We start from the raw sequence: 13194 nt of genomic DNA on the forward strand, positions 1-13194 counted from the left end.
AAACCAGTTGTATTGTCCTTTATTTCTCAGCCTTTTGGTGACTGATCTCCGGGACATGAAAATATGCAAAAGGGACCGTGAGTTAAGGCTGGAACACTATCTCAACTTCATCACTAATTGCTAACTTTCTGCTCGGCCATTCTTCCGAGGATTTAGTTTCGTCCAAGCCCTAGAGCAAATGCCTTTTATCTTTCTGAAAGGCTTCTGAGGGGAGGGTGTCGGTGGTGTATTTGATGGAATCCGTGAGATAGCAATAATCTCTGCGATAATCTCTGGAGGTTTAGGTGCGACGCCCAGGACAGGGCTCTGCTGGTCAGCAGCGGTGTTGCCCAAGACTAGTTCGTCGCTTGCTAATGAAGTGGATGTATCAGGAGTGATAGGGCTCATGGTGTCAGACAGATTGCGATTACTGTTTAAGCCCGATCCGTTTGTTTTTGACGAAGCGGAATAGGGGTTAGTAGAGCTCACGCTATCAAACAGCTGGTTGTCACTTGACTCAGAACTCTCATCTTGAACCACAGATGATACAGAGGTTCTAAAAGCTGTTGTCGATTGAGGTAGTTTGCCTGATGGTGAATCCTTCTGATGCGCCTTGATATTGCGGCTCATGGGGACGAGCCGTGGCCTTCCATGGCCGAACATGACCGCACCGTTTGCCACAGCATTCGTTGGAATGAGATACTCAGGATAGTGGCGGATATCCTTAGAAGAGAGTATTTGAATCCGGTCACTACTAGTGTGTGTATTGGCGCGCCGTCCGTTGAGGTTGGTGCAACAGAGTCTGAAAGCTGGTTCGTTTAAATGCCAGTAGATGTCGTCTGTCAGTCTCCAGCCCGTCTTATCTTTATTGCCATTCATTTCGATGATGTTCTCCAAAATATCAACACACACTGCTAAGCGATTTTCCCCGGAGGGTAGGCTGGCTTCGTACCCGCATCCATCGCATCGGTTTGGGGGATCGTCACCTCTTGGTCTGATAAGCTCTCCAAAGTTGTTGCCGAAAAGCGTAATTGCTTCAATGGAATCCACGAGATCCGTCCACCCACAACTGTAGGCCGATATTGGTATCTTAGTTGTTATATGTCGGAGTTTCGAACGAGTAGCTACTCCCATAAAGTCGAATCCGTTTAGCATGTTCTTCGGTGTGTTTCTTAAAATGCCCTCTTTAATCGCCTTGGTGGTTTGGTCAATGGTCTTCTCAAGGAGAAGGCATATTTCCTCTACCCTGTTTTCGAAGCGGTAATATGTTTCCTCTTTTATCCTAACAGTCTCATTGACAGTTTTATCATCCATGATTCTCTCAATCATTTGTTCAGTAACCTTGGTGTCAATCAAGCGCAAAGCGGATAGACGGTTCTCGCTGTCGAATAAGACTGCCTTTGCTGCAATAGTACCTTGAACTGACGAAGGCGGCTCATTCAACCTTTCGATGTGATTCATATAGAGGCATTCCGGATCCTCTTTCTCATCTCTTCTCAGAGAGGTGCGGACGAGATGAAGAAGCACGGGCAGACCATCAGAAAGGCACGCGCGTTTCTCATCAACGTCGTACAACACGACATGGTGTTGACCAATATGTTCAACTACGGATACATAACCATCTGAGACAAAACTGCAGATTGATCTGTCCCGTTTACCTCTCTTGAAGTTTGTTCCAACCTTGAAGTAATTGCCAGCGCCCACGCTGAGCTCGACTCCTTCGCAGGTAAGGGCCGCTCGACCATGGGAGAGGCCGGACCACGTAATATCGTAACTTGCGTTTAGCGACCCTGAAATTATACCACATGTTAGAAGTTAGTCTCTCATACACTTGGAATGATCTTTATCCTACCTATGTTATTTTGAGCGTTCATGCACCATCCCAAGATGTGACGCGCGCCATTAAAATTGTCATGTTCAATCAATATTGCCTGCTCTATGCGGGGATCTTGATATGAGATTCGAGCACCAGACTCGTTTGCAAGTAAATGCCACAAGATGATACTCCCGTATATCGCGGTTGGGATCAACACTGTCGAAAATCCTTTCACCAAAGTCCTGTCTTCGAATGTTGTTAAATATCGGGCGTCTGCCAAGGTTGTCATCATGTCAAAAGGTAATTCTAGACCAACACCTGTGTCGATATCTTTTCTAGGCTTTATTGGATAGCCCGTGACGACTACTGGGTTGTTGAACATTTGTTGCCAACATTGGCCGTTGAAACCAGGCAAATTAGCCCTCATCTGGTCTGTGGCAACACTTATTCGACAGACGAAAGATTGCTCAATCTCGTTTTCCATTGACTGCGACTGTGCGCTATCAGTAGCACGGAAGTCGGTAATTTCGGGATGACAAAACAAGATCTGTGAATCTTGCAACTGTGATCTGAATGTCGTTGCTAACCATCCGATCTGCTCGCCGATTTCTGCGATAGAGTGGATTGTTCCCACTGCCTCGACTTCCATATATCGACCTACAGAGACTTTGATCTCTGTGCGATCCTCGAACTTGCCTAATGTTCTATTAAAAATTGGCCTGAAATCGCCGTTCGTTTAGCATAACGGAAGTACCTACATTTGCACGAAGATCGAAACGGCTCAGAGGCATTTCCCTCCCGTAGTGCGCCTTGGATAGTCCGCAGCAGATTGCATCCTACCACTGGCCACGTCTGGATGAGATACTGCTCGCAGGTTGTTGCTTGAACGTCTTGAACAAACCCAGTTAGAGTTATCACTTTTGGCAGTACCTCAGCAGCACTGCCTTCGTATGCTTGTTCCTGTATAAACCCAAGAATATCGCACTCAACCTGAAACGTAACCCTGTATGGCTTTGACGGAGAATGCCTGCTAATATTTCGAATTGGTGGTAGACGATCTTTAATGTGACTGGATATTAGTTTCATAGCGGAAGAGTCTACTCCAGTTAAATCCAACTCAGTGCCAAGTTTTCCGACAAGCCATTCAAAAGCCGGATCTTTTGTGACTGTGTCAAGATATCGGACAAGGTCTGCTGCTAAGAATTCATCTTCGTCTTCGGTAGCTAAATTGCCGACCAAAAGCTTTTCGAGCGATGAATCGTTGGAATTAAAAAGATCTCTTATTGATCGAATTACCGGCCTGGAAGATTGCGTTAGTGTACCTGAAAGGAGCGACTTGGATAGAGGCATTCAGCGTGACCTACTTTCGATGTGTATAGATAAAATACATTGCGTCTCGTTTGATTTGTAATTGTGACGTCTGGCCAAGTTTCAGAGCGAATGCCACTAGTAGCTCTGGAAGCAACCGCGTTATGGCATCTAGGCTGTCCTCTGTAAATGGTTGCTGTTCCAGTCGGTTGTAGAGATGTTTTGTAAAATGCAAGATATACAACTGCGTTATTTCCGTGCCTAGTATGCTTCGATAATCACTGGGGTATAATCTTTCTGTGTCTTCCGTTTCCCGGACGGAAGGGATTCGTGTCATATTTCCTTTGTTAGTGATATCCAGTAGCTGCCCGGTCGCCGCTTTCTTTTCGGTATTCTGACTTGGTCGTGCATAATTATAGTCATTTTGTACTCTACGAGAGTCGGGCATTCTCTTGAAGGGGTTTCCTCTCAGTCTTTGACCCTGGACAAATCCACGACTACCAATCTGAGATATCGGCCCAGAAAGCCCACTTCCGCTGCCACCTCCAACGTAGCTGTTGGTACGGCTAATGTGGTCAGGTACGGTAGTAAATGGCGAGCCAAGCTGATGTCCTTTATTGCTGCGCATGCTAAACGTGCTTGTTGCACTGTAACCACCGGCAGAGATGCCACTCCAAAGGGTCCTGTTGGTACTCTGGGTTGAAGAGCTAATGATACTTCGGGTTGTTTTTGTTGTATCAGCGCCCTCCGAGTCTAATGTTATATCAGATAGCGATTTCCGTCTCTGCGTGTCTTCATTTATCGAAACCAACTCTCCCACTGTTGAATTTGCAGACGAGTTTCGGGATACGGAATCATCATCGTCGTCGTCGGTATGGTTCACCGCAGCTGATATATCCGGGCTCTGTTGGTGTATTCCGCGGAGGCGCTTCTCCATCCTCTCCACGTAGCGATATCCATCCTGTTGCGATGAATTCTGAGAAGCACCACCGCCACTCCAACCCTCGTATTCCTCATTAAGGGGGGTTCCCATCGAAATCGGCGGCCTAATACGGCTCTCTTGTAACCTTTGCGTTCGTTGCGATGCTAGTACCAAGTCAATCGAATCAAGGGACCAAGGATCAAACGACCTCTCCGATGACTCCTCCTCTGCGACTGCAGGAAAACTGTAGTCCAGCTGAGATCTCTGTCTTCTTACTTTCCGCAAGTTATCCCTTTGACTCGATGAATTTGTCGCTGATGGATATCCCGAAGCACTCTGCACACCCGGAGCTGTAAGAAACCGTGTGTGGTCCGCTGGCCATTGCGATAATTCCCCTCGCCTCTGCTCAATATTAAGAATTGAAGATTGTCCTACAAACGTATAAGCTTTTGGCAAGACATGTGAGAAAAGCAACTTTTGGTGGGTGTTAATTTACCTCTGTCTGCGTCTTGCTGCCGTGGTGGGAATACTTGTAGCGGGGGCAATGTTTCGTTATCATTCGTGCCAGCTAAATATTCAATAGATTCGACAGCTGAGTTAGGCGGATTTTGATGTTGCACCGCATCTCCATCAAGCCCAACCCCTTCTGAATGCAGCCCCGTGATTCTACTCTTTTCCCTCTGTCTGCTCGACATCGAATGTTTATCAGGGGCGTGCATAGTTGAGAAGAGCAGGTGGCTATTGATTCGTCAAGCTTCTGGGATTATTTGGCAATGGTATGAAACGTTGTCCATCGCTACAACAACGCCCTCCGCATGGTTGCAAAGCTGTGATCGGAATTTTAAATTTACAGCAATTAGGTAGATGTAGGCTTTAAGAATGCTGCTGGCGGCAGAATGCGTATTATAGATCCCAGAAAAGCATGAATATGAAAAACGAAATGGTGGAAATGTGAACATTCTTTAAATGAAGATTGAAGAGGATGTCTTTGAAAATGAATTGTCGATAGTTTGGTGCATAGCCACTGCACCGCCCATTCAGCTGATTGAGCTGTATGCAATATTGTTTGGATCTATTGGTTCGAAAGTTCCGACACCACATGTACACACGGCGGCCGTACTAGCTCTAAAATTGCGTGGAAAAAGTAAAGAACTTTGGGTGGCGACATGTCCAGTAAGTGTACATATAGTATAGCCCTTTTAACGTCAGAAAACTTGGGAGTGAGAATACTTATAATCGGTATGATCAACGGACGATGGCAGCCCAATCTCAAATGGTAGCTGATGAAATTGCTACATCCTTTTTGGAATTGAAATAGGATATGGTCTTCAAGTGTTAAAGTAATGAGCTGTTAGCGTACTCTTTCGTCCAATTTAACACTCTGTCGCTGGTCAATGTGAAGTCGTATACACCGTGTGGCCTATTTTATTCATAAGCATCGAAGATTTTTGTATTTTTGAGCTCTAATCCGGCTTTAGCTTCGTTTCTAACTCTATCTACATGTGGAAATATATTAAATTTAGATTAGTACGTAGTGCACTATTTCTGTTGTATTAACGTGTATATCGATCGACGATTTGGCAAAGAGAGTATGTGCTACAAGCCGACTTGATCCTACGAAGGAGGGAGGAAAAGAATAATTTTATCATTGAATGTGCCTAGTAAGCACTCGGAGAAACAAAGCCTATTCATTAGACTATACTTAAACAGCAGCTGCGATAATAGAATAATTCGTTGTCGTAAAATGTCGTCAAAGAAAGAGAAACTATTTCCATCCGGATACCCCCTTCTCTTTACGTAGTTTTATTTTTTCTCCCAAGCTCTTCGGCAGATGTCTCTTAATTTCCTACCATATCCTTTCAGAGACATTATTGGTGGTGCAACTGATGCAATTTGTGGTGTCGCAACAGCGGGTTTTGGCTTTGGAGGCCCAGCGTTTGAGGTTTGACTTTGCTGCTCCATAGTAGTATTATTTGAGTCCACTCCACTGGCTCCTGACGATGTGAAAGTATCGGGGGTAGCAGAGCTCACGGTGTCGGACAACTGGTTCTCATTTGCCTCGGAATTCCCATCTTCTGTTGCGGATAACGAAGGCACCCCGACCGCTGTATTCATTACCTGCAATTGGATGCTGTCGCCAGGAGAACAGCCTTTCTTCATGGTCGTAGTCTTCCGGCTACTTCGGGTGAATATATTGCCTCCGTTCTTATTCCGTTTGTGGACAATCGGTTTGTGGCCGAATATGACCGCACCGTTACTGTCAATATCATTTGGATTGGCCGATGCTGTATCCAGGAAGCTGTCTTTGGATGAGAGCACTTGAACCCGATCATGGCTACTGCCTGGCCTATTAGAGCTGATGCACCGACAGGGTTCGAAATCAGTTTTGTCAATATGACAGCGGAGGCCGTCTATGAGCGGCCACGGAGTCGTATTCTTGCACCCATTATTCCTTTCGCGAATCTCTTTCAGGACATCGACACATACTGCCACGTAATTCTTCCCAGACGGTAAATTGGGTTCAGATCCACATTGATTGCAGGATTTTGCAACACTCCCTGCTTCTGGTTTAATTAAATCTCCAAAGTTGTTACCAAAAAGAGGAAGTGCTCCAAGACAGTCGGCAAGATCTGTCCACCCAGTGCCGTGGTTCGCAATTTGAAGCTTTTCTGTGATGGGCTTCAATGGTCTGCATACCGCTATATCCATGAAGTCGAATCCGCCTAAGAGATTCTTTGGCGTACCTTTCAAGGCACCTTGAGTAATCGCCTTATTCGCTTTCTCGATGGCCGCCTCTAAGAGGTGACAAATACTCTTCACTCTATCTTTCAAGAGATGATTAATATCTTTCGTGGTAGAGTCGTCTATATCGTCCAAGTGAAGCTTGATGACCCAGTTGGCACTATCGTATAGAATTTGTTTTGCCGCCTGTGTGCCTTGGGTAGAAAGAGGTATCTTTTTAAGTCGCTCGATAGCATCTGTATAAAAGTCATGCGAATTATATTTTTCCCCCCATCGTAGGGAAGCGAGGACGAGGTGAAGGAGTACGGGTAGACCGTTAGACAAGTAACCACGTCTTTCTTCAACATCGTACAACATGAAATAATGCTGCCCGACATGCTCAACAAGGGATCGATAAAGCGGTGAGGGCTCGCAGATCGGCATGTCTTTCATGCCTCTCCTCAAGGTCGAAGTGACCGTTGCGCAGTTTTGGACACCCACATTGATATCAAGCCCCTCCCAGGTAAGGCCTCCGCCGCCTGATGAAAGACCGGATCCCTTAATGTCATAATTTCCATTGGGGGACCCTTGGATATTGTAATACACGTTAAAAAATGCTCATGTATTCCTTCGAAGTTATGACTTACCTATGTTATTCTGCGCATTCGCACACCATCCGATAACGTGGCGACATGTACCCCCGAGCTGATCTGAGGGAACGAACATCCCTTGCTGTATACGAGGATCTCCATATGGGAAACGAGCACCAGATTCGTCAACAAAGTAGTGCCAAGAGATGATATCTCCATGAACTCCGGTCGGGATTAATGCCTCCGAGAACCCTTTCATCACGATCTTCCCCCCAACAATCGCGTGGTGTGGGGTATGCGTGAAGGCTATCATATCTTCCCAAGCCATTTCCAATCCGGTTATAGGCATAGAACCTTCTCTTGGATTTATCGGATAGCCTTTTACAATAACTGGGTTGTTGAACATTGCCATCCAGCATTGGCCGTCGACGCTCGGCAAGTTGGGCACAATCTCGTCAATAAAAACTTCCACTTTACAAACAAAAGTTTTTCCAAGCTCATCTTCCTCGGCATGCATATTCCGGTTGTTTTTGACGTTGAAGCCGATGATTTCCGGGCGACAAAGCGAGATATGGGGATGGCTATCCCCGGACCTAAGAGTTGCTGCTAGCCACCCAATCTGCTCTGCGATTTCTGCGATAGAATGAGCTGTGCCGACTGTTTCAACCCTGAAGTTTCTTTCCCCAATTGAAACCTTTATCTTTGTGCGATCTGCGTATGTGTCTAAAGTCGCCGTCAATACATTGCTACGTCATCTTCCTGGGTATGAATTCACTCACATGCTACTGAGTTTTGAAATGGTAAAGCGGGATCATACACTCGTAGCGCTCCCTGAGTAGTTTCCAAAAGATGACACCCTATAGTTGGCCATACCTTTCGAAGATATTGTTCAGGTGATGCAATTTGTACGTTGGTAGCGTTAGTCCCTGTCAAAGCTACCACATTTGGTATCACGTCGGCAGCAAGCTCATGATATTGTTGCTCTCGTACAAATGTAAGAATGTCGCAGTTGACCTCGAACATCACCGTGAACGGCTTCAACGCGCGTGTTCTGCTTATCCTATCATCATCATGCAGAGCTTCTTCAATACGCTGACTAATAGCCATCATGGCGTATGAGTCTGTTGGAGAGATACTCAGCACAATGGAGAGCCTTTGTATGAGCCATTCAAAGGAGGGGTGTTCAATAATCGCATCGCGGTATTGGGAGAAGTCGCCCTCTGGTGGATAGTCGTTGTTGTCGCTGTCATCATCGTCGTCAATTCTAGCAACCAGATCCAGATCTCCTTCGGGATCTGAAGGGTTGTCTGTGTCGGATCCTTTGCTCCAGAGTAGATCTATTTTATCATTTGTTGACATCAGTTCCGTGTCAGGCTCTCGTATCACTGCTTGGTCATCTTCATAGATGATCTTCAACAACTGGGGTATCAGTCTATGTGAGTTGTGCGTTAGCTCTGTCTGAGAACTGAGATGAATTATTAAAGATTTCCAATTCCTCACTTTCGGTGTTTGTACACAGAGTACATTATGTCTCTATTTATTTGTATGAGCGACGTCTGGCCCATCTTTTTAGCATATGCTCCCAACAGTTTTGGAAGCACCTTGATCGCCTTCTCAAGATTCATCGATGTGAGCTGCCGATCAATTCGTTGGTAAAGGTATTTTGTGAACTCCCAAATGTACTCTTTAGCCCTCCTAGCATCCTCGGAATTTTGGTCTGAGTAAGCTGTTTGACTTTCCCCAGTATCCTCGGCTCTCTGAAAAATGATGGGTTCCGATATACTCGCTGCTGATGGAATATTGCGAGATTCTAGAACAGCCACTTCCGTCTGAAGCTTTGGGGTAGCTCCCGGAGCATCCTTTGGAATAGACGCATATCCAGAATCGCTCTGAGTAGCGGCGATCCCTGCGGCATCCGCGGAGCTGTTAGAGGGAACTTGGGCTGAAGGCAAATGGCGGTACAACTTCTGGAAATGCTTGAGAGACTCCGGATGCCATGGCGTAAGGTGACTCCAAGGGTCACTTGGTTTTGGCACAGTCCAATCGCGGTCAACTTTGAGAAGTTCAAGCTCTTTAGCAGAAGTGTTCGCTCCCCCCTCGCCTTCACTAGAGGAATCTATTGGTAACTCGGGGCTCGATGACATCTCCACGACCGACCCGTCGGCGATTTGAACGCGAGACTCGCTGTCTTCCATTTGGGCATAGTTTGGCGGCGTCGTATGTGCCAACTCGCTGGAACTGGTGTTACCCTCAATATCTGTTTCCTCGAATTGACATCCCATGTGTGTCAGATCAAGGTCCAGGGTCGTGGGTCCCTGGGACCCCCCCTCTTGCCAATCCAACTGCTGTTCCATCGTTCGGGTTCGCTGGTGTCGAGAAAATGCCTATACTGGTAGCCTTTTCTCCTTGTAATGCAGGTATAGATGGATCGCCAACATAGAGAAGGTGAAAGATGATTCTCGTGAGGTGCGTCTCATAAATTGTGTATAGGTAGGAGGGTCGATAAGTCAAGTCGCTTTCGATACAGCGAGACACAGATGACTGTGGATTTTTTGGGGGGGATCTTTTTGTTGTGCTCAGGTATCTAGAAACGATTGTCACGGTTTGGCCTCGATAACTGGCCTCGGTAACTGGTCACGAGGGGTCGCGTTCTCGGACGACTCGTCAATCACGGCCTAGGTCATTGTTCGTGAAGCCAACGCATGTATAATAAGATGACAAGACAAATGGTGCTCCAAGAATTGACGGGAAACAACAGATTGAGGAGGTTGATGGATGAACAGGATGGAAGAAGTGCCTTTGGAGCATGTTGGTGATGAAAACATGTACAGCCACTCCGAATACTACCTACTAATGCAGCATGCATGCACTGCCATTCCCGATTGAGGCTTGTGTAGCATTCACGGTCTGTTGTATCATTCATGTTGATGATAACGTACACAAAGAGCCACGAAGTTGGAATCTAATCAGTTTGAACAGCGCTTGAATTGTCGTGATCCTCAGAACTAGCAACAACTTTATATATGATCTTTCTTTCTCTAAAATTCATCTCAGAGCTCAGAAGTATATAGGCCAGTTTTCCGAGTTTCGAGGTGGGAGCAGAAGTGTTCGTGAGGCTGGGATTGTCCGTTTTGGGCAAGCTACATGCAGTGTGCTGCGGCTCTTGGCCAGAAGTCTTAGGCTTACAAGTAGGCTCTCGCGTTGTTGGTACCCGACTTTCTTGTGTTAATGTAACTCCCAGTCATGTCTCTGCTACATGTATGGATACGTGGATGCTATTGAGCACTTGTACCTTGCGCATGCATGCACAGCCGCAGTTTTATCGCGCGAAGCAATCGTGTTGGCGGCGCGTCTGGAGCAGACCAGTTCTTTTTACCTCTCAGTACCATTGGATTGTATAGAGCCTAGGCATTTGCCGCAGTTGGCTACTTCGCAGCATTGTTACTAACACCTTCATCAATTTACGATTGAAAGGCGCACCAAGTCCACAATGTCTTTAGGCTTTTCTCTTGGTGATTTTATTGCTGTCGCGCAACTGGCGTACCAGCTAAGTAAGATGCTCTCCGAGAGTAAAGGTGCCGCTGAGGAGTATCGCACACTTATTACAGAACTGGATGTCGTCCATCGAGTTCTCCTCCAGGTGAATGATCTACGCGCATCCAACCAGCTTTCTCAAGCCACAGTGAATGCTCTTCTATTCACCGTCAACTCTACGAGGGAATTAATCGGATCGTTCTTGGATAGCCACTCTGCGTATAGCAGCAGCTTGAAACCTGGAGGTTCTGGAAACCCGATCAAAGACATGCTTATAAAGGGCAGGTGGGCCACCCAAATGCCCGTAAAGGCGAGAGCTACTATAAAGACTCAGGCTTGAAAGGTATTCTCGGGCTAATGATGATGTAGGTTAGACAATTACATGATTCGTTATGCGGGATGCTTGCTTCTATAAATTGCCTCGTCTCTCTTGCTTGTTACTATAAGTGAGTAGGCGAGACTACATGTGGCCATCTTAATTGATAATAGCTGATCATATGCTACATACAGAACTGGGTATGACGCCAGGTGCAGCGTCGAGCTACGTCCTAGGATGGGCCGGCCTACCCAATGGAAGGACATCCGAACCTTCGGAAGTATATATAGCACAGCAACTGCATTGGATCAAGTCTGGATCAAAGAATTTGAAATGCAAAAAAAACCAATCTCATTTTTCAGGCCAGGGCAGATTTTCGCTGCGCAAATCACCTCTCGTCTATCTTTCGAAAACAAGCGTGCTTTTCGAAAGGTTGACTTTGGAAATCTCCCATTGGCACCAATCCCGAAGTTGAAAGCCGTCGCGGACAGAGAGCAGCTCGAAGACATGATCAAGCGCCTCACCCAGATACGGCAGCTCCCCCTTGACAGAATGACTCGCTACTGCAGAGATATACCAGGTGATAGGAAGAGTGTGCAGTGTCTGCTTTGTGGTCAAAATTCTCGCATTTTGCAAGATTATTGGGCAACGCAACATTTTCGAGCTTGCCACAAAGAATATTACTTTGGGTTGAAACAAGACGAGAATTCGGCGAACCTCAAGGTAATTCCATGGAAAAAACAACTCAAGAAGCTTCCTCATTCAACAAGTACAGAGTTTTCAGCAGAGAAGTGGATAGTATTGGAGGATATAACAATAGACGTTCCTATCCAGGAAGACTGGGATTTTTCAGGTTGGGATATTTCGCAACAATATTATTTGGACGTTGGCGGCCCCATCATGATCCAACGATTTGTTGTGGTCCGTGAAGATAACAAATGTTGCTTATGTCTGGGCATTCATACGTGAGTGAAGCCAGGTAGATTTCTGTTCGAGGTGCTTACGGCTAACTGAAGACAAAGATATATGAAACAGGGGTGTGGAAATCAGTCAGATCAAGAACTTCATGGTGTCCTCAGCTCTGAAAAATCCCCTCCACCGCTTGCACCCAATGAGACGAAAGTTATCCTGTCTCCAGTGCGGATGAAGCCCGATCATCCCTCTTTGGCTCTATCCAACACTGCTCGTATCCACTACGGCCGCGCATACGAAATTAGCCACGCAATTCCTGTCCAGCCTCTTGGCTTGATTCACCCGGCTTCCATGGAGGTCCTGATAAATCAGTTTGAGGCTAACGTTACAAGATTACAACCAGGGGAAGATTTGGGAGACGAATGGGAAGAAGACATGCCAGAGAACATAAACTCACAACAAAAGGTTGAGGATGTGACACCCAGCATAAAAGGAGCTTATACACGTAGAAATATTGTAAAGGATATGCGGAGGAGCATGAAAAAGGTCCTCGGGCCGAAATTGCCACCGCCAAGTGGCATGTACCATGTGAGAGATGAACACTTTGATGAGAGACGAATACTATGATGGATAGATATATAGCGGTACAGAATTCAGAATATAAGAATGATCAGATGCGAAGTGTTACAATTTGCCCGAGCCCTTATTTAGACAAGGGTTGTTTTTAAAGAAAATTTCCACATGCTCAGTTATAGATAAAGAAGGGGAAACATGTTTTATCTGCCTCAATGCGAACGTTTCTTTACTACCATGGAGGAATTCATATTATCAACGACAATGCTCTTCGCGGTAATTATTATGACAACCGGATATGCGATACAAAATTTAGAGATCACTCTCACATAAGTATGAATAGTGAAGTTTTTACATTGAAATTATAGCTAAATGCTAAAGAAGTTTCAGTATGTGACAGTTAGCAGAGATATCAGGATTGCGTCTCACGTTGTATTGCAATTGAGGATGAAATTTGGAGTATACTTCTGTATCTGGAGAACTTTCTTGAATGTATCATTTCCATTTCCGGTGGCATGTTATA

At 45.9% G+C, this 13194-nt stretch overlaps 3 protein-coding genes across 3 annotated transcripts; 1 reads left to right on the forward strand and 2 right to left on the reverse strand.

Moving 5' to 3' along the window:
* Positions 1–120: 120 nt before the first annotated feature.
* Triagg1_5076 (uncharacterized protein) lies at positions 121–4136 on the reverse strand (the record flags this gene model as incomplete). The annotated part of the gene is made up of 5 exons (XM_062899550.1): positions 121–1583; positions 1638–1769; positions 1832–2491; positions 2554–3095; positions 3160–4136. 5 exons carry the CDS (start codon positions 4134–4136, stop codon positions 121–123), a joined length of 3774 nt encoding a protein of 1257 aa, XP_062755901.1.
* Positions 4137–5828: 1692 nt separating this feature from the next.
* Triagg1_5077 (uncharacterized protein) lies at positions 5829–9690 on the reverse strand (the record flags this gene model as incomplete). The annotated part of the gene is made up of 4 exons (XM_062899551.1): positions 5829–7333; positions 7394–8059; positions 8116–8768; positions 8837–9690. 4 exons carry the CDS (start codon positions 9688–9690, stop codon positions 5829–5831), a joined length of 3678 nt encoding a protein of 1225 aa, XP_062755902.1.
* A 1136-nt stretch (positions 9691–10826) lies between these two features.
* Triagg1_5078 (uncharacterized protein) lies at positions 10827–12725 on the forward strand (the record flags this gene model as incomplete). The annotated part of the gene is made up of 3 exons (XM_062899552.1): positions 10827–11155; positions 11405–12151; positions 12209–12725. 3 exons carry the CDS (start codon positions 10827–10829, stop codon positions 12723–12725), a joined length of 1593 nt encoding a protein of 530 aa, XP_062755903.1.
* Positions 12726–13194: the final 469 nt, after the last annotated feature.

The sequence above is a fragment of the Trichoderma aggressivum genome (genome assembly GCF_033847375.1).
Source record: "Trichoderma aggressivum f. europaeum strain CBS 100526 chromosome Unknown scaffold_017, whole genome shotgun sequence".
NCBI lineage: Eukaryota > Fungi > Ascomycota > Sordariomycetes > Hypocreales > Hypocreaceae > Trichoderma > Trichoderma aggressivum.